Source organism: Theropithecus gelada, chromosome 4 (genome assembly GCF_003255815.1).
Source record: "Theropithecus gelada isolate Dixy chromosome 4, Tgel_1.0, whole genome shotgun sequence".
NCBI classification, from domain to species: Eukaryota; Metazoa; Chordata; class Mammalia; order Primates; family Cercopithecidae; genus Theropithecus; species Theropithecus gelada.
In genome coordinates this window covers 8,990,985-9,016,801 of record NC_037671.1, presented here as the reverse complement: position 1 = coordinate 9,016,801, position 25,817 = coordinate 8,990,985, and the positions used below count along the sequence as shown (strand labels likewise).

Sequence of the window (25,817 nt, the reverse complement as noted above, 5' to 3'; positions counted from 1 at the left end):
AGGAAGGAAGGAAGGAAGGAAAGAAAGAAAGAAAGAAAGAAAGAAAGAAAGAAAGAAAGAAAGAAAGAAAGAAAGAAAGAAAGAGATAAAGAGAAAGGAGAAACAAAAACAAAAAATCCTCTGTAAGCATCCCATGGGAATCTATTTTCTTAACTCTTAATGATTCCATGACAACATCTGTTAACTTTTTCAATTCATTAGAATCTACCACTCAAAATGAAAGTCAAAATCCATTAAACCACTAATTTCTCATTTGTGAGTTTTGAATTCTCTTTCCAAGTGGACAAGATCCCTACTTGAGCTTTTATCTTTTGTAGGTCTTCTTCCTCTCTTCCCCACATCATTCTTGAGCACTATTCTAGCCCAAACCAAGTGTCCTGTGTATGTCTTCTTCCAATCAGGTAGTTGTCACACTCCTCCTATCTACCATTCAACTTTGCCTTGCTATAATAGTATGCTATTTAACAGGTAATCTTGGTTATTTGGTCTCCTCTTGCATATTTAGTTTTTGCATCTTTTTTTCTGACAATGTAATGGTAAATTGAACAGAAGTGGAACTCTTTTCACTGGGCACAACATGTAGAAGGCAATGGCAGCCATAGCTTGCACCATGCGTAGCCTGGAGTAGACAAACCTAAATGAACTTTCTTCCTTCTCACTTCTCATGGACTCATTTAGGTGAATGCCAAAGATGACGAAGGTGTCCTCGTTGGATCCTGGGACAATATCTATGCCTATGGTGTCCCCCCATCGGCCTGGACTGGAAGCGTTGACATTCTATTGGAATACCAGAGCTCTGAGAATCCAGTCCGATATGGCCAATGCTGGGTTTTTGCTGGTGTCTTTAACACATGTAAGTATCCAATTGAGTAATTTCTTTTTAATGTAAAGGAAACTTCACTTTAAGATATTTTATCGATAACCTAACAAAGAGACATCGCAGCCCCTGTTGGCACTATGGAATTTATGGGTGAGCATTCTGGGATGTAGTCAATGCATAATTAAATTGTAGTGGGCCAAATATGCTCATAGTTTCTCTTTGACTGCAGAATCTTTATAGAAAGAATGATAGACTATTTCCTGTGTAATCCATCACTTAACACCCGAAGAAATAGAGAGTTACAGTAAGAATGTTGAGAAAAAAGCCATTTTCTTTTCAGCCACCACATTTTTACAAAACTAAAACAGTTAAAACTAAAATAATAAATAAGGAAAGATATATAGTGCTTATTTGTCATTGAGAAGTTGTATAAATATGTGTATTTATTTATTATTGAGAATTTTATAAATATATCTACTTAATTTTTATCCCAGTTATGGAAGGTATTATAGCAGGTGGTCTCATATTCATTTTCACACATCTCAATGCCCCTGAGCAAATTAGAGACCAGAACATAATGAACAATCTTTCCCTCTCCAGTTTCCCTACTGGTTTTTAATCCACCCAACATCCAATCTGTAGAGGAAAGTATATGAGAACAGAATTATTCTCTTTAGTGTCATGCATCATTTTTCAAAGTGGCATTTGCCTCTCTAGACCCAGACACTATTACAATTAATTCAGTGAATATTTTTAAAAATACATTTATTTCAGTGTGTCTTCATCATTGGTAATGATTTTCATCCACAAGCCATTTCTACAGCCTTGGAGAAACATTAAGCTCAAGTTGGGGTGTCCCTTCTGCCTGCTCATTAATAAAGAATGTTTTACCCAGTTAACATTTTTTAAATCAAAAACAAAGGGAGGAGCTAGAGGCTGGAGGGAGGTCATTTTAAAAAATGATTACAAAACCTGCTTGTTTTAGCTCAAAGTCTCAACAGTCTAACACTTGGTGATCGAAGTTAAAAAAATAGTCATGAGTTTTGTTTTGTTTTCCCATAGTATCAAACAGGATAAGATTATTTTCTTAGCCATTTAAATATAACCCAGGGAAGAAGGAATATGTATTTCTTCAGAGCAATAAAAATCAAAAGTATAGTCCCCTAGAAGCATTGGCCTCTGAAGTTCCAGATAAAAGCCTGAACTTCATGGTAGATTAAAGGTTGGAGGTCATCCCCTCCCTCGAGGCTCCCAAGTCAAGACAAGGTAAAGGATGCCCAACAGAGGCAACCACTCTTGTGAAATGATTTGAGGAAGACAGAAAGGACCCAAGCCCTCCGCATGCCTACAATTTCACTATGCCAGTGTAATTCCTTCAGGCTCACAACCAGATAAAATAGTGAACACCTTACATCCATTCATGTCTTTGGCATAAAAAGCAGGCTTTGTGTGGTAAATTAAGAAAAGGCAGAAACACACTGTGGGGAAGTCACAATGAGAGTAAACCTGAAGAAGGAAACTGGGGGAAGGAGAAACTGGTGCCCTAAAGTCAAACCTCACTTTCTTGAAATTATTGAGTAAGGCAGACTCTTGACCAAGTCGTGTCTGGGATAATGTGAATTAGTGTTCAGCCAGAAACAGAGTGAGAGTTGCAATCGTTTTATTGGTAAGACCCTGGGTGAATAGGGCTGAAAATCAAGAGAGGAAGATGGGAACAGGAGGCCTGTGTCAGCTACCAATGTTGTTTGGGGCATTAAGATCCCCTTTAAGGAGGGGAACCCTTGAATCTCTACCAGACTCCCAGTTTGGACTTCCAAGGTTGTTCTGTTGAAGAAGGTGGGTAGTCTTTGGTTAAAAATGCTAAACTATTCTGAAGGAGAAAATTAAAAGGCAAGCCAAGTCATTAATCTTAACATTGTCAGCTGAATTATTTTCAATGAGCCCTGATGTCTGGCATCCTGGGAGCCAGGGAGGGCATTTGGATTAAGTTTAATCAATAGGTACATATGGCAAGAAAAGTATCCGGGTAATTTATTATCTAACAATTAAAATGAATCTGTGGTGTCACCCTCCAATGCGTGTCACAAAAGTAAATTCTGGCCAAGAGAGCAAATTCCACCAAGGACCTGCTCTGTAAATTCCTAACTTCCTATTAGTGGGTTTTTGAAATTGTATTTTCAGGAACATTGTCCCATTCATGGGACTAAAATAATACTATGTTGATGATCATAGCTTAGAAACGAAACAATTAGAACCCTGTTGGGATTCTACTCTACTTGGCTTCATTTGACACCAGCTGCAATTCTGAAGGATCCAACAGCAAAATTCCTCTCTACCGCCCCCGTGGGGTTGGATGACCACCCTTCTCCAGCATGCAACATTTGAGGATAACATGTCCAAAGGGCTTTTCATGTTGGTCAGGAAGGAAGTCCCCTACAAGAACGCTTTTTCTCACTATGTGTTTATTAAATTCTGGTGATGTGTTTAGCTGTCGTCTGTCCTTTCCTGTAGTTTTACGATGCCTTGGAATACCAGCAAGAATTGTTACCAATTATTTCTCAGCCCATGATAATGATGCCAATTTGCAAATGGACATCTTCCTGGAAGAAGATGGGAACGTGAATTCCAAACTCACCAAGGATTCAGTGTGGTGAGTTTGATTGACAATGGCATTGGTTGATGTCACCTTATAGTAATGTTACACATTTACCACAAGATAGACTCAGTCTGATGTTTCTTTCTGTTCTGTTTTGAGGACCATTCAATAGCATAGGCAGAAAAGTCTGGTTGTCAAAGAATGTCTTAGCAAATGAATTAGAAATGTTACTGAAGAGACAGTTTGGGTTCCTAGTGATAAAAATCAATCATTCCTTATAACAGCAACCACCAAAAAAAAAGGTCATAGTTTTAGCTACTGCATATGCCTATACTAGTTCCTCTCTACCTTGATATATTAATCTTACAATTAATAGCAGAAGTATTGGAGCCAAGCGTTCTCCGGGTCAGTGCCCTAGAAGTAATAGAGCTAACATTTATTAAGCACTTACTATGCATCAGTCTTTGTGCATGCATGATCTTATCCAATTCTTCTTAGTTTTATCAAGTGGATGTTATGAATATCCCCATTTACAAATGAGGAAACTGAGGCCCCAAAAGGCTTGCTCACAGTCATACATCTGGTGAGCTGGGAATAAACCCAAGTGCTTCTGACCATTAGCCAAAACCTTTTAAATAATTTCAGCAGTATAGGATTTCCTTTTGAATGTAAAGATGAGATTCTCCTTGATTATGTTGTCACCTTTCATTGAGATATAGAAATGGACGTAAAGCTGAAATTGTTCCCCAAAACCAGCGGTGGGGTTCTCTCACTGCCCTGAACCGCTTTACCACAAACTGGCTAGAGGGAGCTTAAGATCCCAGGGAAATTCCATTTTTCCTTGAGACCCCCTAAGTCCAAATCAATACACTAAGAAGAAAGGAAAAAAATCGTAAGAGTTTAAATATAAATAATTTTTATCAAGGTCTGTGTGGGAGGAAATTGGAGCATTAGTGCCTCTGCGGTCAGACATTGAGCTAGGTAGAACTTCTATGCCAAAAATGAGTCTCATGCACAAATAATAAAGCTAAAACACTATCTGTTGTAAAAGCATCCAAATGGGGATGGTAGGAAGTTATAAGTTCATTTTAAGCAAAACTAAAAGTTAGAAGTGCCTGAACTTCCTCGTGTTATAGGAATGGATCACAGTTGTAGGAGCAGTATTACTCACCAGCAGAGGCACACATTCATTGGAGAATGTTGAAATGAAATTGCTGAATGAGTAGCAAAGTGCCTCCATGAATTAAAAATAGTACGGTACATTGGAAGGGAATGAGCTAAGCCATAGTAAGCTGGAGGGCACATGTAAGACAAAACCTTGTCTCTGTAAATTGAGCAGAAATATAAAGAACGCTTTAAGCCTACAGAATTATAATATCTCAGCCCTGCATGTATATGGAATGACAAAACAGACCAAAATAGTCACCCAAAAACTCGTTGCAATTGTTAAAAATGACAAAAAGATAGTTATTTGGCATTCTCCATATCTCTTCCTTACACACACACACACACACACACACACACACACACACACAGCCTTTGTAGTTAAGTGCAGTTCAAAGTTATCCTTCCCAGCTCCTTGACAGATACCTCCCATCATCAAATAAGTCCCTATGGGACATTCCAACAAATAACCCCAGGCCCTAAACAGAATTAATACAAAATTTTGAAGCTAGATCTTGCTCTTGGTACCCTGTCCTCTTCGATCAGGTCCCTGCTCCAAATTACTTCCCCCTTCCCTGACACCGTTTGTTCCTTTGTTGCCTTACTCAAATATCCCATCACCCTGGGACTGTACTTCCTGGCCTGGGACTCCCCACCCACCTTCCACTGCAGACCACTGCCCGAGACTCCTCTTCCCTTCCTTTGCCTGTCTTGTAGTAGGTTTTCAACGCATGATGCCTGATCAGATGCTCTGACTTACTGCAGGGCTGAGGCCAGCACAGCTCAGGACGTTCCCAGACCACGACACACAGGGATTAAAGGGCTCAGTGGGATCTGAGGCCAAGGCTTGGCTCTGTTACTGCCCAAGCTGTGTGACCTTGGGCAAGGCACAACCTCTCTGTGCCTCTTTTCTCCTCTAAAGCGAAGAGAACAATATTCCCTGCTTCACTCAGCACAGAGCCGAGCATAACAGGTGCCTAATGAACGTTAGCTGCTATTATTGCCTTCATTATTAGTCACACAGCTGGAATTTCTTGGAGGCAATATGTTTCCATCAACCCAAGTACATCAAAGTGGTCAGAAAAAGAGGGATGCCCAGTGTCCCAAGATGACTTCACTATTTCTGTTACATTGGGGTACTTTTAAAGAAGAAGCGAACACTTGGCCTCACCAGTGCAAACACCCATGCACCTTAGAAGTTATAGGTGGTCCAGGAAAATAAGAGTACGGCTGAGACCCTCCTGGGTTGAGGAGGCTGCTGACGGCTGTCCCCAGACATGTCAGCCAGGGCATGATCACCACAGTCACACCCCTCTGTCAAGCTCTGGCTTGGGCAGCTACTTGTTGTGTGGCTTTGAGAAAATGATTTCACTTCTCTGAGCTTCATTTTCTTCATCAGTAGAACGAAAGTAATCTTAGTAGTTACCATTTCCTGATGGGGTGGCTATAGTGATTAAATCAGGTCATCCAGGTAGAGTGCTTACCATAGAGGTGGGCCTGATGCTGATTCAGTTAGTAAGAAGCAGGGGCTGCCTGAGCAAATTAGGGCTGGTGAGGAAGGGTGAGGGTGAAGGTGAGTGTGGAGGCTAAACAGGGGCTGAGGTGGGGGTAGGAATGATTTGCTAGGCATCAGCTGACCTCTGTGAGGTCAGGCTGGCAACACATGGCCTGATGGATTTCCTAGCAAGGATCTCAGAAGCCATTGGCCTCATACTTACCTCCCTCCACAGGTTCTGGTCAGACACACCCACCTCAACCTGTCTTCCCCGCTCGCGGCTGGTATGTGGCTGGGGCCCCTCTCCTCTCCAAGTAAAGGAGACCTGAGAATTAGCTCTCATCCTCCACCATCTATTTCTTCTTCAACACTCAGGTCCCAATGGTCAACACTTTGTGGTGAATCAATTTGTCCAGTTAGGTCTCGGTGACTCAGGATGTCCTCTTCTCCATGACTCAGCCAAAGCTCATCCTGCCAAATCCAGAAATCAGCCAGTAGGGAGGCTCAGAGGAAGAGTACAAGAGGGTGTATTCTGCTCGCCACACTCCAGAGCCAGGAGTGACAAGTTTGGCTCTGTCCCTTGCTGTGACCCTTCTCGCCTTATTACTGCAGACCATCAAGGACAGGCTGCTTCCTGGTTTGCCACCTTAGGTCCCCTGCATGAAGGAGGTTTCCCTCCAAGAGGGAGCCTCACCTCAGGAGGGCTACAGTTTTGCAAAGAGTGGCCCCACTGTTGACACCAACAGAAGCCATGGTCTGGGCTCCTTAGCTGTTCGGGAGAAGGCTGGGGACTCAGGAACCTCAGAAGGGCACAGCGGGCAGAGTAATTAGATCCCAAGGTAGCAAATGAAACCCCAAGTGGGCAAATGCAAGGTAGCAGATCCCAGAAGGAGCAATTTTGGCCGCCTGTCCCCAGCGTGCTGATGAGTTCTGAATTATATGTAACCTCTGGGGGGAAGGCAACTCTGAATCACTGTGGACAGTTTAATGAAGACGCTTGCTCAATGTTTAGCTGCAGTGCAAACATCAAATAGGAATATGAGGGCTCAGTTAGGAGGGAGTCAGGGCTACTCAGAGGGGCAGGGGGACAGCAACGGTTTGGCCTCACCTTGGAAGAGCTCAACGTGATCACCTCATTATACAAAGGTCACAGTCAAAATGGAAACAATTTTAAAAGACAGAGATGGTGGCACTTACTAGGATCAAGAAAGATTTTTCAATGAAAGGCTTCGCTCCTTCTAAATGAAGAAGCCTTGCTGTGTTCCTTTGCTGGAGTGAGTGTGGTCTGACAGGATGATTCTGGGTGAGGGTTGGTGTCCTCCTCTCAGCTTTTCCCCACCAGAATACACCCACCCACGGGGGAGCAGTGTCTGATCTATTTTATTTTTGTTGTTTTGTCAGCCTGTAACAGTGTACAGGGCATAGAGCAAGCACTGAAGAAACAGAATTGGTTGGAAAAAAATTTTAATGCATAAAAACTCCATGCTGCAATGGGTGGTCTTAATCTATAAACAAAGCTTTTTCAAAGTATATTTTAGAGCAGAAATTAACCAGTTTTCACACCTGGGACACTGCCCTAATCAGTGTGTAATCCTAATTCTCATGCCCTCAGTACTCATATGGTGTTTTACACATTGTAGGTGCATTTTTGAAATTGAGACTGTTCTATACATTATTTTAGATGCTCTGTATGACTCATCTAGTTGGACTTTTATATTATAAAATTATCTTCAATTTTAATCACTGTCTGCAAAGCAGAAATGATCTAAACACGAATTCCAAATAAAATAGTATAGAAGAAAAAAATCAGAATATAGACCAAACTGCTTAAAGTGCTTAAGGGTTTGTAAAAATATCCCATAATGCATCGTGGTTGCCAATTCTGGACAGTTATCGAAGATGTTTATTTTCAAACATTTTCTTGTTAACTGTATTTCTGGCCAAATTGGTTTTAGGAAAATCACTTGAAGTTAGACCATGAGCCTTATCTTTAGAGCACTGAGAATATACACTGAAGGCACATAATAGTGTTGGAAAAAAACATTATTTGCCACCTTCAAAGAATAAAACTTCAAAGAATAAAAGTAGCTCATGTTCACAAAATACTTTTTTTTTTTTTTTTTTTGCAATGCCCTGATTTAAGTGCTGACATGTATCAATTTACTTCTACCTCTTAACAGCATGTTAAGGTAATTACTGTTATTGACACAGTAACTTAACCAAGGCCCCTGCCAATAAGTGGCAGAACCTGAATTACAAACCTAAGGGGGCTGACCCCAGAGCCCACTCTTTTTAAAATAACGTCCTTATTGACCAGGCATGGTGGTTCACATCTATAACCCAAGCACTTTGGGAGGCTGACGCGGGAGGATCACTTGAGATCAGGAGTTCGAGATCAGCCTGACCAGCATGGTGATGATACCCTGTCTCTACTAAAATTACAAAAAAATTAGCTGGGCGTGGTGGTGCATGCCTGTAATCCCAGCTACTTGGGAGGCTGAGGCAGGAGAATTGCTTGAACCTGGGAGACAGAGGTTGCAGTGAGCCAAGATCATGCCACTGTATTCCTCTAGCCTGGGTGACAGAGTGAGACTAGGTCTCAAAATAAATAAATAAATAAATAAATAAATAAATAAATAAATAAATAAAAATAATTAACATCCTTATTAAAATATACTTCACAGCCTGGCACAGTGGCTCACGCCTGTAATCCCAGCAATTTAGGAGGCTGAGGCAGGTGCATCACAAGGTCAGGAGATCGAGATCATCCTGGCTAACACAGCAAAATCCCGTCTCTACTAAAAACACACAAAAAATTAGCCAGGCATGGTGGCGGGCACCTGCGGTCCCAGCTACTCAGGAGGCTGAGGCAGGAGAATGGTGTGAACCTGGCGGAGCTTGCAGTGAGCCAAGATCACGCCACTGCACTCCAGCCTGGGCAACAGAGCGAGACTGCATCTCAAAATAAATAAATAAGTAAATAAATTAAATTAATAAATAAATGTGTGTGTGTATATATATATATGTGTATATATATATTTCACATACTACAAAATTCACTCCTTTAAAGTACACAATTCCATAATTTTTAGTATGTTTTTATTTATGTATTATTATTATTATTTTGAGACAGGGTGTCTGTCACCCAAGCTGCAATGGCAAGATCATGACTCACTGCAGCCTTGACCTCCCAGGCTCAAGCAATCTTCCCATCTCAGCTTCCCTAGCAGCTGGGACTACAGGCACACCCACCACACCTGGCTAATTAAAAAAATTTTTTTTGTAGAGACAAGATCTCAGTATGTTGCACAGGCTGGTCTTGAACTCCTGACCTCAAGAGATTCTCCTGCCTCAGCCTCCCAAAGTGCTGAGATTACGGGCATGAGCCATGGCACTGGGCCATTTTTAGTATATTTGTGGTCTTCTATAACCATCATTATCATCAGATTCCAGAACATTTTCTGTCCCCTTTGCCATACCTATTAGCAGTCACTCCCCATTTCTCCAACTCTGGCAACCTCGAATCTACTTTCTCTCTCTATGGATTTGCCTGTTCTAATCATTTCCTATAAATGGAATCAGGTAATATGTGACCTTTTGTGTCTGGCTTCCTTCACTTAGCCTAACGTGTTCAAGGTTCGTCCGTGTTGTAGCACGTATCAGTACCTCATTCCCTTTCATTGATGAATACTATTTCACTGGGTGGATAAACCAGATTTTATTTATCCATTCATCCATTGTACATTTGGGTTGTTTCCATTTTTGGCTTTCATGAATAATGTTGTCATGAACATTCAGGTAAAAGTTTTTATGTGAACGTATGTTTTTTAGTTCTCATGGGCATATATTTAGAGTGGAATTTCTGGGTTGTATGGTAACTCTATGTTTAATTTCTTTTGGTGAAGTGCCAAACTGTTTTCCAAAGCAGCTACTCCATTCTGTATTCCCACTAGCAATACACAAAAGTTCCAACTTCATATTCTTGCAAATGACTTTTCTTTTTTTTCTTACTATTATTATAGCCATCCTAATGGGTGTGGAAGTTTTTTAACCCTCTTGAATAATTATGGAGATAATTGTACAGAATTTATTATAGAAACTTTTTTATACATTAGAGTTATACAAACAAATACTCTCAAAATTCAACATTTTCTTCATGTTCAGTCAGGATATTAATTCCTGGCTTGCTATGCCAGAGTGGTAAAATGGGGTAGGGTTTCATTTTCAAATGAACCCAGCAGAGGGAACCCAGACGTGCTCAGAAAGGACTTTGTGGATGGAAACTCATTCAGTACTCCTGTAGTGTGTATGTGAGTGAGGACATCTGGACCGGTGTCCAGCCAGGATGCCGTGGTAGAACTGCATTTAGGGTTGGTGTCCTTTCTGATGGGTTACAACATCCATTTGGTTCATGCCTGTGTCTGAGCACTTATTAATGGTTCTGACTACCACTCCTACTACACATACACCTCATAGTTTCATGGTGAGAGTTACAGCACTTCTCAAAGTGCACCCCGCCATCTGCGACCCCCTCCATCCAGGTCTCTTGTGCTGTATTTAAACTGTGACTTCTCAATGAGACTTGTAAAACCCCTTGCCCTCACAGGACAAGCAAGAACAAACACATTCATTTATTCTTTTTTCTTGGCGGCCAATTGATTCCTACAACAACATCCTTTACTGAGCTGGGATGCCTACTATGGCGCTCTCCATTTATCTCCCGTATAGCATTGCTATGCAAATGAGGCCATTCATGACTGGCTACGCAGGGTTTCTTCAGGTGGCTCCCAGCCAGAGGGAACTGAAGCAGCTGAGCCTCAGAGAGGACAGGGGCACTGGCCTGGTCTCCACCTGACTGGACTGCTGGCCTTTGACGTGACGCCAGTGAACATCCAAATGCCCCTTGCTGGTTTCAGCACTCCAACAGCCTCAAACAATGAACAGCTGCGTTCTAAAATAGTGTCATGCTCCCAGCTCCATCAAAGATTCCTGCAGCATGCCTCCTTTCCTCTGAATAACTCTTTTCTGTCATCTTCCTTCATTATATTTCCTAACTGACAAGTTTTTTTCTCAGTCCAGGCTTTCACTTCCACTTTGAAATGTCTTGTTAGACAAGCCTCAGAGTCCACTAAATTGTTCCCACTTCTTTCCAACAACTCCCACTCCATCCTATCCCCACTGCCCCTGATATGGCCAGAGCTTAATAACCCCAGGATGTCCTGTCATTATTGTCAACAATATTGTTGTCTGTATTCAGAGTGTATTAGCAGAACCAGAGAGGTAGGGCTACACCCATCTGCTACAAATACACAAATGACTTGCAAGACAGTGCCTTTCTTTCACCCCCTGCCAGTTTTGCTATAAAAGAATTCAAACCCTTGGTTTACAGTTGAAGCTGGTCCAAGACATCTCCTCCGGGACTTTCTCTTGATCTTATTTGTGCTCTCCCCTGAGCCCTAATAAAGCTGCACAAACAAAATTACAAGCCCATATCTCTTTCTTCCCTTTTAAGAACTCCTTTTCTCTGAAACCTTTCTGGACAGATTGTGAATGAGATGACCCTGTGGACTGTTTAAGCAGTTAGCCAAGTTAAGGGCAGTAAAGGACTCCTTGTTTAAATTAACCACTTTATTTTCTTCAAACACAGCACCCTGAAGCCCACGTTGGCCTCAGCTGTGTTCTCTGTCCAGCTCTTCACCACCCCATGGGCTCCTATGCCTCTGGATATGACGTTAGCCAGAACAAGACAGATTTTCAGATAACTGCAGTCAGTGTTGGCTGGGACTGTTGTCCCATCTTAATGCTCAGAGTCCTCTTCCAAACTCGTTCAGGTTCGTGAAAGAATTCAGTTCCTTGCAGCTGTAGAACACATAGATTCTTCTATCTTCTTTGAAGCCAGCAGGATGTCTCTGCTGCATTGAATCTCTGACTAGCTCTGTCTCTGATCTCTAGACTCAGACTTAACGGGCTCATCTGAGGAGGCCAGACCCACCTGATCATCTCCCTTTCAATGAACTCAAAGTCAACAGATTAGTAAACTTAATTACTTCTGCAAAATCCTCCTTGGCACATAAAGTAACATAGTCACAGGAGTACTAGATTTCACCTACACTGAGGGGAGAAAATTATACAAAAGGAAGGGTAGTGGGAGTCATTTAAAATTCTGCTCTGCGTGTGATTTTGAAACACTAATATGCCATGGACATCTTTCCTGCCTAGCCAATATAGATCTGCATTTTTATGGCTGAAGAGCATTCTATTCTGTGTTTCAAAATACTCGATCACATATTGGACAATTAGGCTGCTTCCAATTTCCCTTTCTTACATCGTGATGAACATTCTTACATAACACACTTGTCTTCGCATTTGTGTGATTATTTCCTGTGCACAAATTCAAAGCACATGGATCTACTGAATCACAAGATAAACTATGACGTCCCATGTAGGGTCCCCCAGCAGGGGATGGTGCTGCTGTTCTAGTGAAGTACCGCCTTTGGTGAAGATTCTCTGAGTCCTTTGCACAAATACTGCTGAATTATTAGCATCCTTGAAAGGAGCTCTAAAAATTACTAGCTGTCACTGCACGGAACACACAGGAAGAGACATAAAGCAGAGATGTGTTCTTCACTTGTCATCTGCATCGTTATCCTCCCAAAAGGTTGTTCTCATCTTGATTAAACAAGTCTCAATGAAATGAGGCCTCTATTTTAATTTCTATGGAAAGAGGCAACAAGGAGATTTAGAATTTTTACTTTAAAGGGACATGGTACATTTGACTGTATAGTGAGAACTCAAGTTTCAAATGAAGGCTCTGAGAACTAGAAAATCATGAATGTTAAAGAGAAACAAACAAGCAAAGGTTTACTAAGACCTTCCTTGCTAGATGTCCTCATGATTTATTTAGCCAACACTTAGTGAGCACCTCCTAATGACTGGGCTCTGCTCTAGTGCTAGAGATGTGGAGAAGAATGAGACCAGCAGCGCCCCCAAAGTGGATTTATGCACTCTACAAATGCATAATGAAATTGCAAGATGAAAACAGAAAAACTATTATGGATCTAGATAAAGAAGCTTTAGAATAAAAAGTAGCTTTTCAGGAATCAGTTGATATTTTCCAACCTGGAGAATCAGTAGATGAAATTAGGAAAAGTCTGTATGGAAGGAATAAGTATTTGAGATCAAATATACAACATGGTGGCTATAGTTCATTATACTATACTGTATATTTCAAAATTGCCAGGAGAGTAAATTTCAAATGTTCTCACTACAGAAATAAATATGGGAGGTAACTGATATGTTATTAACTTAATTTAATTATCCCACAATGAGATTTGATATTTTATATATATTCATATATAAAATCATCACTATGTACCCCATAGTATATACAATTAAACAATTATTATGTGTCTATTAAAAAAAAATAAGGACATGCTAAAGGAAGTTTTCCAACACAAAGGGAAATGACACTACTGTATATCGAAATTTAGATCCTCTGACACGTGCGAATTGTAGCAAAAATGCTAAATATCTGGGTAAAATGCCCATGCCTGTAATTCCAGCACTTTAAAAGGCTGGGGCAGGAGGATGGCTTGAGGCCAGGAGTTCAAGATCAACCTAGGCAACATGAGACTCTGTCTCAAGAAAACAAAACAAAACGAAAAATAGGAAAAGAAATGTCTGTAAACATTAGTCCCTTTCATGGAGGAACTTGGAATATAAAAACTAAGCATCCTTAAATAGAATTGTGTAATGTCAGCCAAATGGAAACTCTTGAAGCATGGGTAACTTAGGACACAATTCCTAGTCATTCCTGAGTGGAGAGGATTGCATGGTGAAAGAGATCCCCATGGCTGTGGAGGTAGCACCCTCTCATTCTGTTCATGGCCTGTCTGGGAGCTGAGCCATTAGCTTTCCACCCACTGATGGAGGCCCAGCCCCACTGGGAGCATTTGCTTCCTCCCCACCTCACCCACTGCCTGCAAGTTCCTGACCCTGTTATGAAACTCCCACCCTAAATACACAGATAACGTCTCAGCTGTGAGTGAAACTAGAAGAGATCACGTGTAACTAATTAGATGTCAGAGTGAGAGAAAAGAAACTTTTCCTTGGGTCCTGGTCATTTGAAAAGAAATATTATCCTCAAAGAAAAGTCTTTACTTGAGATCTGAAGTGCAAAGCATATTTATCTTGTTCCAGGCTAACCTTGCCAAGGAGATTTGAATTTAAATAAGGCTATTCTGGAGTCTATTAATCTAGAGTGATGGTGTAGCAGTGAAAGCCAGGATCGCTAAACACCTCGGGTTGTATAGGAAGCAAGATGGGGTCCATTCAGGGTTGCAAATGTTTTATTGCTGTTTTTCCCTGGGTCCCTCTGCCTGATGGGGCAACCTTCACTGTTCTGAAGAGAGGCTAGCAGAGTCATTGTCTGACGTGCACAGTGACCTTCCTTGCAGCTTCCAAGCAAAGATGGAGGCTCTCTGGTGGGAACTGGCCCCATGTTCCTGCTCAGAGACCTCCACAACTTCACCCTAATCCACATCTGTACCCTTCTCTCCCTGCAGACCCTGCCTTGCTTCCCACACTTTCCCAGGGTGTGCTCTCAGCCTCATCCTCTTGCACCCTTGGTATTTGAGCTCCCTTTTAGTCCCACTCTTTCTACCAGTTCTTCCTCCATGAACATGCCTCAGTCTCTTCTAACTTAAAAATAACCAAAACGGCCTTTCCTGCATTACATTACATGCTAGACACTGCCTTATCTTTTCTTCTCTCTTACAACCTAGATCACTCTTTTTCTTTTTTTTTTAGACAGGGTCTCACTCTGTCTTCCAGGATGGAGTGCAGTGGTACAATCATGGCTCACAGAAGCCTTGATCTCCTGGGCTCAAGTGATCCTCCCACTCAGCCCCTCAAGTAGCTGAGACTACAGGTCAGCTAACTTTTGTATCTTTAGTAGAGACAGGGTTTCACCATGCTCCCCAGGATGGTCTCAAACTCCTGGGCTCATGCAATTCTCCTGCCTCGGCCTCCTAAAATGCTGGGATTACTGGTGTGAGCCACTGTGCCCAGCCTCTAGGTCACTCTTAAGGAAGAACCTACTTCTTTCTTCCCTCCTCTTCTTTCCCTCCTCATTCATCAACTGGTTTTGCCCAGCCCTCCTCCACCACCCACCAATACTCCCACATCTCCTCCTCCTCTTCATCCAATCCAGAGCATCACAAGTGTAGACAAAAATGCCTCTTAGACCTCATCTCCTGGATTTTCCACAGGCACTCAAGCTTATCCTGTCCAGAATTGAGCTGGTCACCCACCCATCACACCAGTCCCAACACAGACTTTCTTCTCTTCCTTTTTTATTCACAGTCTTGGTAAAGAAAACCAGCATACTCCTTGGACAGGCAAAAGTCTTCCCCAACTCATCCAAGTCCCCTCACATCTCCCTAAACCTGTGGGTTGTACCTCCCAATGGCTTCTCTCCCTCTCCATGGTGGTGACCACCTGAATGCCTTTCTGGTCCACTGTAGACTATTGCAGTTCTTCAGGGGTGGGGGACAGCAGGGGAGGACTCAGCTCAATCTCTAGTCTTGCTTCTCCATCCATCTTCCATGAACAGAGATTTGCAAATTTATCTCTTCTTAAATTATTCCAATGGCTTTTCATTGCCTAAGAATAAAGCACGAATGTTTAATTTGATATCAAAGGATTTCACAATCTTATCCTCACCTATATCATAGCTTAGTGTTGAAGAGTATGGATTTCAGAGCTCTATCACTAACTAGCTGTGTGGCCTCAGCAAGTTTCTTAGCCTTCCTGGGTTTCAACTTCCTCCCCTATAAACTGAGGGTAATTATAACAGTACTGAATTTTTTTTTTTTTTTTTTTTTTTTTTGAGACAGTCTTGCTCTGTCACCCAGGCTGGAGTGCAGGGGCGCAATTTCAGCTCACTGCAAGCTCCGCCTCCCGGGTTCACGCCATTCTTCTGCCTCAGTTTCCTGAGTAGCTGGAACCACAGGCACCCGCCATCACACTCGGCTAATTTTTTATATTTTTAGTAGAGACGGGGTTTCACCGTGTCAGCCAGGATGGTCTCGATCTCCTGACCTTGTGATCCACCCACCTCGGCCTCCCAAAGTGCTGGGATTACAGGCGTGAGCCACTGCGCCCAGCCAATAGTACTGTTCTTATAGGGTGCTAGGGACATCAGATGTGTTAATATCCATGAGGGTTTTAGAACAGCACTTGGCACTAAGGAAGTGTTATATGTATTTGTTAGTTCCGTGCATTGTCTGCCATCACTGTTCTCCTCCTATGCACTTGAATATTCAGACATGCTATGCTCCAGTCACAACAGACAGCAGACAGTTCCCCAAACACACCATGGTGGCTATTTCATGCCACTACAACTTTGTTCTTCCTCCTTTTATTGACCTCCTAAACTCCCATTTATCTTTCAACCCTCAGCTCAAATATCACTTCCCAAATATCTGGAGACTTTGCTCCACTGAGACTCCGTGGCACCCCAAATGAACTCCCATTTTACCACGGATCATTTAAATTAATTATTTTTCAAAGTCTGAGAGTTACCGTTTTTGAGCACTTATCACATGCCAGTCCCTGTTCAAAATACGTGTATTAGCTTATTTAAGCCTCACGGCAAACCTATGACAGTTTTGATAATTCGTTTACAGGTTTGTCATTTCTCCTAGATTGTGAGGGTCTTTATGGGTAAGAATCTATGTTTTGATCATCTTTGAATCTCCAGCACCTAGCAAGGTGCCTGGTGTACAGTGGGTACATAGTGAAATTAGTATCTCTTGAGCCAATCAGAAATGGGCTGCACTCAGAGAAAGATGGGAGCATGGAGAAACAAGTGACACTGAAGGGCATCTAGGGAAGGGACCCATGGTAGTTGAACCTGAAATTCATCAGTGCCATAAACAAAGACTGCAGTAACTACCTCACCGCATTATTAAATCTTTATTACTATATGAACATTTTCTATAGTGCTGAGGGGTTAATGTGCTCTCATTTAATTCCGTACTGTCGTATAATTTCAGGTCTTTCCAAGGACATAATAATACAATTCATGATGACATTTTATTCCATGCTTTTGCTTCCAGGGTCATATTCAAAGTCCTGAGAAGTTTTCCATGGCCCTTAGCCCCTGGGTTTCCCACCTTTAATAAAGGGTAAAGAGATATTCACCCTGACAACCTATTCTTCTTGTTGGACATGAGATGGAAATTGTAGAAAATTATAGTCAGGGATCATTGTTATAGTTTCTATGGTAATGGTCTAAGACCATAAACACAAGTATTTATTGCTTAATTGCTACAAAGGAATATGCTTTTTCCAAATAGGAACTATATTAAAAAGTTCAAAATAAATATTTCAGTTTTGGTTAACTTTTCTTCCCTACTCCTTCGGTACGTAGTAAGTTCTGTTTCATTAGTCAGCAGAGAATGGTTGAGATTAAAACTGTTTAATGCACTGATTCAAATATCTTTGGGTGGCCTTAAAGCTACTCTTAGCAGGGGGAAAGAGACATCCAGCCATATGAGTGTCCTGAGGGATGCCAATGAGAAAGAATCTGCCCAGAAAACCCAAGTCTAGAGCCCCAGGATCTCTCCAGGAGCTCCCAGATTTGGCTTAAACTATTCTAGTAATCTGTAGACAGCATATGCACAGGATTTGGGGGTCACTTCTTTATTTATTTTTTATTTTATTTATTTTTATTTTTATTTATTTATTTATTTTGAGACAGAGTCTCTCCTTCTGTCACCAGGCTGGAGTGCAGTGGCACGATCTCGGCTCACCGTAACCTCCACATCCCAGGTTCCAGTGATTCTCCTGCCTCAGCCTCCCAAGTAGCTGGGATTACAGGCGTGCCACCACACCCAACTAATTTTTGTATTTTTAGTAGAGATGGGGTTTCACCATGTTGGCCAGGATGGTCTTGATCTCTTGACCTCGTAGACCCACCTGCCTTGGCCTCCCAAATTGTTGGGTTTACAAGCATGAGCCACTGCGCCTGGCCATGGCTTCTTGATCTCTTGGAGCATTGGGTGTGAAGGGAAGTTTAATCTCTCTGGGCTTGTGTTTTCTAAGGAACTACCACTGCTGGAATGAAGCATGGATGACAAGGCCTGACCTTCCTGTTGGATTTGGAGGCTGGCAAGCTGTGGACAGCACCCCCCAGGAAAATAGCGATGGTAAAATTGTGTCCTCCCTCCGGGAAATGCTTCATTGCTGATCTTTATTTTGCTTTTATGCTTGCATTTGGTGTGTGGGAACCACGCCCGTTGGGAGCCAACATCTGAAGTGTGCTTCCTGGGCACCTGCGCAGTACTAGCTACCTTCCAATCAGGTTTAATTTCATTTCAATAGTCAGCTTTACCCTGATTATTTTACAAATTTTAGAAAAAGAATATAAAACAACATATAATTCATCCATTCTTGCTTTGCTAAGCAGTTTCGAAGACAGGAGAGAAAATATCTGTAAGCATTTTTACTAGGCTATAAAACATACTTCAGCCCTTCATGGTATGCATGGATAAGATATAAAGCAGTAGAGAAAATAGAGAACTCGAAAAATAATTATAGATCATCCTTTAAATTGTTGTTTTTCCAGAACCTGGCCTCCTTTTATGTCATGTGATTTCCTCCAAAGCTTGAGTATGTGGGGTATTTGTCTTCTAACTTGCCAACTATGCTAAGCAGCTGCAGCTCTGACCTCCCCCAGATTTTTACAAAATCACATCATAAGCCTCCATCTCTCTTTAATATGATAATATAAAGAATCAGTAGACTGTGGATATTGTGGATATTATGTTTATTTCCTCAGGTGTTGATATATTGATGGGCACACACAGGCACATGCATAAACATTCGGTGCATATTCATAGTGAAACCATGTTATAATCCTAGACTTTAAGGAAGAAAGTTTAGCACTTTCTGGTGTTCTGGTATATATATCATGGGGACACTTTAGAGATGATTAATAGCAGCTAATCTCTTATTAACTATGGATAGGTGGTAAAAATCTAAAGGATTTTAGAAGAGTAACATGGGCCTTCTAACTTCCTACATGCACGGTGGGCATGGCCAAAATGCACAGGTAATGTCCAGATTCTCCAGTTAAACTTGACTTATGTTCATAATGTCCAAAAACAAAAGACAAAAAGCAAAACAAACAGCAACATCAACACAACCACAGAGGACACGTCAACATTCCAACATTTCAGATACCACCCGAACAAGAGATAAATGCTGTGTAAGTCATCTGTTTGGCATGAACACATCTGGGTATGTGTCTGTAGGTGGCCCAGTAGATGCAGGAATAGTGTTGCCTTGTATTTATTTCCATGGCTTCAATTTTTGGCTTGAGGAAGCATAGCCAATGGATTCTCTTGAGCCTTGGAAAGTGTTTGGGCTAAATCATCAATGAAGTCGGGAACACTGGTCTCTACAGAGTCACCCTCAGTGCCATGCATCTTGCAGTATCTGGACAGAATTGGAGATGAGAAACTCACACCGCCCTTCCTCTGTGCAATGCAGGCATGTATCGGTGTGGCCCCGCCTCCGTTCAAGCCATCAAGCACGGCCACGTCTGCTTCCAATTTGATGCACCTTTTGTTTTCGCAGAGGTAAGTGGGAAGCTGGAAGAAAGTGCTGTTTTTCTTCCCAACTTCTTAACACCTGAAAGAGTAAGCTAAAAGTTGTTGCTTCTAAGTTTTCCAGGTACATAGTGTATGCTTCGTGTTGACAAAGGTAACTAGGCATTATTCCAACTTCCAGGCTATTAACGCTAAATGCAGTTCTTGTTTAACATTTTTCTTTCCTTGATATTTTGGGATTCTTACTCCCAAAAATAAATGCTTTACTAACATTAGCTTAGTTCTCTGCACCCATGAAGTAGGTATCAACTACTCCAGAGAAATTATGTGACTAATGGATCTCTCAACTAACCATTGGTAGAGATGGGTCATGAATTGAAATTTCAGGACATGCTACTTCCCTCTGGGACTAGTCCAGCAATCCATGTAGGACAAAATCCACATACACACACCCAACCATGGTCTTACCCTGGCCTTTGCAATCTATGTTCTGCCATCTCACAGCATCACCTGTGGCCAGGGAGGGAGGGTTGAGTTGCCAAAGGAGGAAGGGAACCTGGAGGCTGCTCTAAAAGAATACAACCCACCTACAGGGTTGATGTGAATGCCTGGGCAAAGGCTCTGCAATTTCAGAAGAACTAGGCAGGGACTGGAAGCAGAAGAGGCTGTTAAAGGATACTCAAGGAGAGTTCTGAAGATCAAATTAAATGTAAGAGATGTTGGGTAAAGGAGAAGGCTGGGCTGCCAGCCTTGGAAGACTTGAAAGACTGAGAGGCAGGACTTCCCTAAGGTATATTTGCACCAATAAATACACTGAAATAATGTCGCTCACTTTGCCTACCTTTGGATGCTCTTAGCAACCCTCTAAAATTGTTAATATCATTCTTCCCATTTTACAGAAAAGAAAATCAAGGCAGAGAGTGGTTAAGTGACTTTCTCACAATCATCTAGCTAATAAACAGCGGTGCTAAGATTTGAAGCCAGGCAGATGCCTGAACGCGTACTGGTAACCATCGCACTCTAGTACTCTGGGAGGAGTAAATAGTTATTATTAATGTACACCAGGCACTGTACTGGGGGAAATTCTAAGGTTCAGGTCTTTAAGAAACATATTTCTAGATGCCAGGTGACAGGGCACAAACACACCGAACGTGAAATGACAACAAGACCAGTGATGCTATGGAATTAATTGTCAGGTGGGCTGTGTAGAGAGCACAGATCTGCATTCATACTATGCATGAGTTGAGAAGTAGAGGCCAAGAACTGAAGCAGGATGGCAAAGACCACAAGACACCGTCTAGGAAGGAAGGGCGACCTGGGAACAGACAGTGAGGATGCCTGTGGAAGTGTTCCTAGACAGTAGGAGCAGAGAACTGTGGGACCACAGGCGAAGGAGGGATGAGTAGGCAAAGGGATTAGAAAGCAGTCAGAGGACGGGAGGAGTACTAAGCAGGGGGTATGAGTTGAGCATCTGAATGCTGTGTGGGGGAAGTTGAAAGCTGTGATGACTCACTAGGATACATCAGGGGTGTTGGAAGGTGGAGGCTGAAGGAACTCAGTGCGGGGGACCTCCCTGAGAAACTCGCTCCTTGTCCCTCCTGTAAGTGAGAGAGAGTTTTCACTGGGCAGGAACCTGGGAAAGGTGCTGGCAGCCTTGTGGAACACGGATTGGAGGGGTTGTTACAAAGTTGTAGGGAACATCGAGAGAGCTGGTCATCCCTCCAAGCCAGAGATGGAAAGGGCTTGAGCTAAACAAATGGCAATAACGAGGAAACGAGGAGGCAGGACTGAGAAATACTATTATTTAGAAGGCAAAACAAGCGTCAAAATTCAGACAGCAAGATCAGGAATTTGAAACATACAAAGACCAGTGTTCATCTCATCATACCTGCCATGACAGTTTATAGAAGCCTTTGGAGACCAAGCTTACTGGACTTGGAATTTTATCCCCTCGATTTCACTTTGGGATTTGAAGATTTCCACAAACCTCCCCAGCTGCCATTTGATAGTTTATGATGCTACAAGAGCCTCTTATGAGGAGATCACTGTGAAATCCACAAAGCCTTGTATTCAGCTTTTTATTATGCGTTATTGCTGCAAAGAAGGAGAAGGGCCTCCCTCCACAAGTGAGCTGCCTAATAGCTGTAAATGCAAATGCTTTTTGCTATTATTAAATATAGATCGGGGTGTTATGAATGTCATCAGGATTTGCCAATTATAATTACTCCTTTCTCACCCACTGCAGAGGCGTGTCTGACAGAGGGTACAATTTGTTGCTTTGGCATGGGCTGTGCTCCAGGGCTGAGCCATTTTTAAGAGATGTTTGAGCTGATGAAAAGTGTATGAGGAATCTTTTCTCAAAGGTGCCTGCAGTGGGACCCCATGGAGAGCGTCATACGAGTTGACATGACTCAGGTTGGAGTCTGCAGCTCTCTGCTCTCCCTCCTCCTTGCTGCGTCAGCTCGCCTTCTCTTCCCTCCCAGAATGCTGACTTTCTTGGTCATTCATTCCTCATTTCCGGGCTTGATCAAGCATCATGTTCATTGACTATTTTTTAGTTTTCCCAGGGCCTTGGTCTCCGTGAGTGAAAGCAGAGCCTAAAAAGAAGAGCGATATGCCTGGAAAATGTCTTACCTTCTGTTCCTTTTTTCTGTCCTCCTCCACTTTGGAAGTTCACTCTCCACATTTCTGGATTTCCGCCAGGGCTCGAAGCTTATTTCTCTTACCCCTCCCTTCCCATGCCCTCGCTGCTGCAGTGGGTTCCTGTAGATCTGAAAACCCATCTGCCTCTTATCTCCCCAGCTCATGGTGGCCTAGGGCTTCCAAAGAGGTGAGAGGAAAGGAGAGCTGTCCTAAGTGTCTGAAGTCGTATTCCAAGATTCCATGTTCACTAAGCACTCAGGGGTTCTTAGTGAAGAACTCTCTCCTTCTTGCCAAAGATAACTCTCTTCTGTCCTAACTTCTCATTAACTCTGCTGACCTCTTTCACACCACTCCACCCCAAACTCACACACATACACACACACACCTGTGCATACACACACACATGCATGCACGCACCCATGTGCACCCACACATACACATACTCCTGCCTACCCTCCCTGGCACTGAGATGATTTTGACAGGAGCAATAACTGGCTCCCTGGGACCACAGCAACCATCTCGTCGCTCAAGAAGCTAAGCCCTCCTCTGCTGTGGGTCAGCAGTTCTCTTATACACTAAGTGGAGATGTTTTCCTATAGATTATTCATTCTCAATTCAAACTTGTTTATTTTGCTACTATCTTACCAGATGCAGCCCATTTTTTGGCATCTCCTACTTGGCTGTAAAATAATCCTGTCATTTATTCAAATAGCATATAAAACTTTGAAATTATTTTAGCTTTCCTTCTTAACCTCCCTTATGCATCTTGTCAAAATTACCTTCCAAAAATTATCATAAATCCAGCCACTTCTACAATCTCTGTCATTACCCTCTGAGCACTGTACAGCACTAAGCTCTATGAAGTTACCTCCTAACTCGTCGTCCTGATCCCCCTCTTGCTGCTTCTTTGCCTTTTCTCCACAGATCACCAGAATTATTCTTTAAATGTAAATAAAAACTTCACACTCCTGCTCCAACCCTTCTAGTGGAGTTCTGCCACCCTTACAATAAAATTGAACATAAATTCTTACAAGATTCCATGGCTTCCCTTCCACTTCATCCCTTGTTTATTTCCCTCCAGCCATACTGAGCTTTTTGCTCTTTGGAAAGCATCCACACATCCTCTTGGTTCCGCACTTTTGGACATACTGTTCCTTTTGCTAGGAAAACTGCCCTCACTATCTTTCACTCTATGGAGGAAGAATGCTTTGCCTGCTTTGTTCCTTCTCTGCACTCAAGTCCCTGCTCTGGTCACCTCTTCAAAGAGGCCTTCACTCACCCCACCCCACTCCACCTAAAATATCACCATCTGCCCTGTTGTTTTCATCCTCCTACCTTAGTGTGTGTTCCATTTCTCCCTTCTAGCATATGAGCTCCATGAAGGTAGAAGCTGTTGTGTCTTCATTGCTGAGAGCAGGATCTAGGGTCCAGCACCAGGAAGGCCTCCTGGTCCAGGAAGGCATTCACTGCCTCCATGTGCCCTCTGAGAAGCAGCATTTTCTCTGCAGAGCATGTAGATGAGGTTATCTCCACTTGGGAACCAATGAACAAACCAAAGCAAACTCTGTCCAGGGTTCTGAAAGCAAGAGCACATCTCCAGCCTCAGTGGTGAAGAGCATATCTTCTGCCACCTGTGGACAAATGTTCACATTCTATGGGCCTGGGTGGACATTTGCAGAGAGCAGCCCCCGAGCCTCCTTCCCATTCCACCTGTGCTGAGAACCTATGGCCCTGACCAATGGTAGAGGCTACTATGTAGGAAGTGCCTGTACTTAAGAGGCAAGGGTTTGGTGTTGTGAAAAGAATACCCAATTTCATGCACCAATGCCCAGGTTTTGTGTTACAATAACTTCTTCAAGTGTAGGGGTAGAAAAAGGTGATCACTAACATTATATTACATTCAAAAGAAGGAAGAGAAATTAGCCTTAAATGTAGGGCTTTCACAAGTAGTACCAATCTATCCACCAGCCCTGCAAGAAAGGTAGGCTCAGAGAGATTCAGTAACTCATCCAAAGCTACACAGCCTAAGTCCAATATTCCTTACCATACACTCTGAACTTAGCTACTGTTCTACCACAGAGAGTCAATTGATTTTGGGTGGGGCCAATCATTTGATGCTTTTTTAAGCTCCTAGATGATTTTCCGGTACAGCCAGAATAGAGAAACGTTCCACTACAGGCTGAAACCAAAAAGAAAGCTTGCTAATGTCACTTGGAAAGAATAATTTCCCTCCACATACCACCCCAACATACATATACAGAAACCACCCCATATGGGTGTTTCCCCTCTCGTCTCTCAACAAAGGACAGTGCTGTTGATCTGTCCTGAGATTTTAGCCTACATAAATTTCTGAAACCATATTCAAGGTGGTGGGGGGGCGGCAGGAACTAGCCACTTTCATATTTAGCTTGTCTCCCTGGAAAACCATAAGCTGTTACAAGGATTAAGATGATATTTATCATTATTGTTGCTACAATTTGAAAGTGGAGGAGGTCGCTGTTTGTACTTACATGGCTTCCTCCAGAGGGAATGCCAGAATTCTCAGGCAGTTCATTCAGTTTCCAAAATGACTAGTATTCCACAGGTATCTGCTGTGTCCTCTCCTGTCCTGATTCCTGGCTTCACATTTCAGCCTTTCACAGCATGTGGCTAGCACCACCGAGTTCTGGCTGCTCTGCTGAGGAGCAGGGCCACCGTTTATCAGCCTCAGAAATCTGAGCCGCAAGCGTGGAACCATCTCACCCCTCAAGCTGGTGCTCATGCTCCCGCAGGGTGGTGTAGGAGAGACAGTGTGCTGTGAAGGCCAAGGGCCGGGCTATGGGCTGGCCCAGGGCTTGTGCTTCTTCTCCACCAGCTCCTAGCCATGAAACCACAAACACTCTGCCTCCCCCTTCTGAGTCTTGGTGCCCTCGTCCATAATACGGTTACAATACATACCTCACAGGCTTGTTGTTGTGAGGTTCAAACTAAATCCTTTATAAAATGTCCCTGAAACATTGTAGGTATGCAGTAAACGTTGGCTATCTCCTCTTTAGTAGAAATCCAATTTCATGTGCACTCAGAACATTCTGTGAGAAAGTAAAATTGCTCTCTTTAACCTCAACTTTAAAACCTAGGGATATATCTTCAAGTCTCCCCATTACCTAATGATGACTATTATATTTTTTACTCAATTTTGAAATGTACAAGTCATGTTCACATAGATCTTATCTCACTCTGACCTAAAATGCTCCCATAAAATTGGCAGAACAAGTTTAATCATTTTTATTTTACAGAATCAGGAACTGAAGTTCATAGAGATTAACATGCACTTTCTACAAGGACACACCCACTATGGGAACCCAGGTTTCTTGCAGCAAATCTAGTGTTCCTCTCAAAGGCCATCTAGGTTTCACCTTGGCTGTTGCTATCTAGCCAACCCCTGACCCCACTGCCCCATGTCCAAAGTATCTTGTACTTATTCTTTCATGGTACTTATTGTAC

At 42.5% G+C, this 25,817-nt stretch overlaps 1 protein-coding gene across 1 annotated transcript in view; it reads left to right on the top strand.

Annotated features, from left to right (window-relative positions):
- F13A1 (coagulation factor XIII A chain) overlaps positions 1–25,817 on the top strand; it is a 112,701-nt gene that overhangs the window by 47,731 nt on the left and 39,153 nt on the right. The window contains exons 5-8 of the mRNA XM_025382307.1: positions 679–853; positions 3,332–3,470; positions 18,184–18,287; positions 19,633–19,721. Of these exons, the coding sequence (XP_025238092.1) occupies positions 679–853; positions 3,332–3,470; positions 18,184–18,287; positions 19,633–19,721 (507 nt within the window). The remainder of the gene's footprint in view (positions 1–678; positions 854–3,331; positions 3,471–18,183; positions 18,288–19,632; positions 19,722–25,817) is intronic.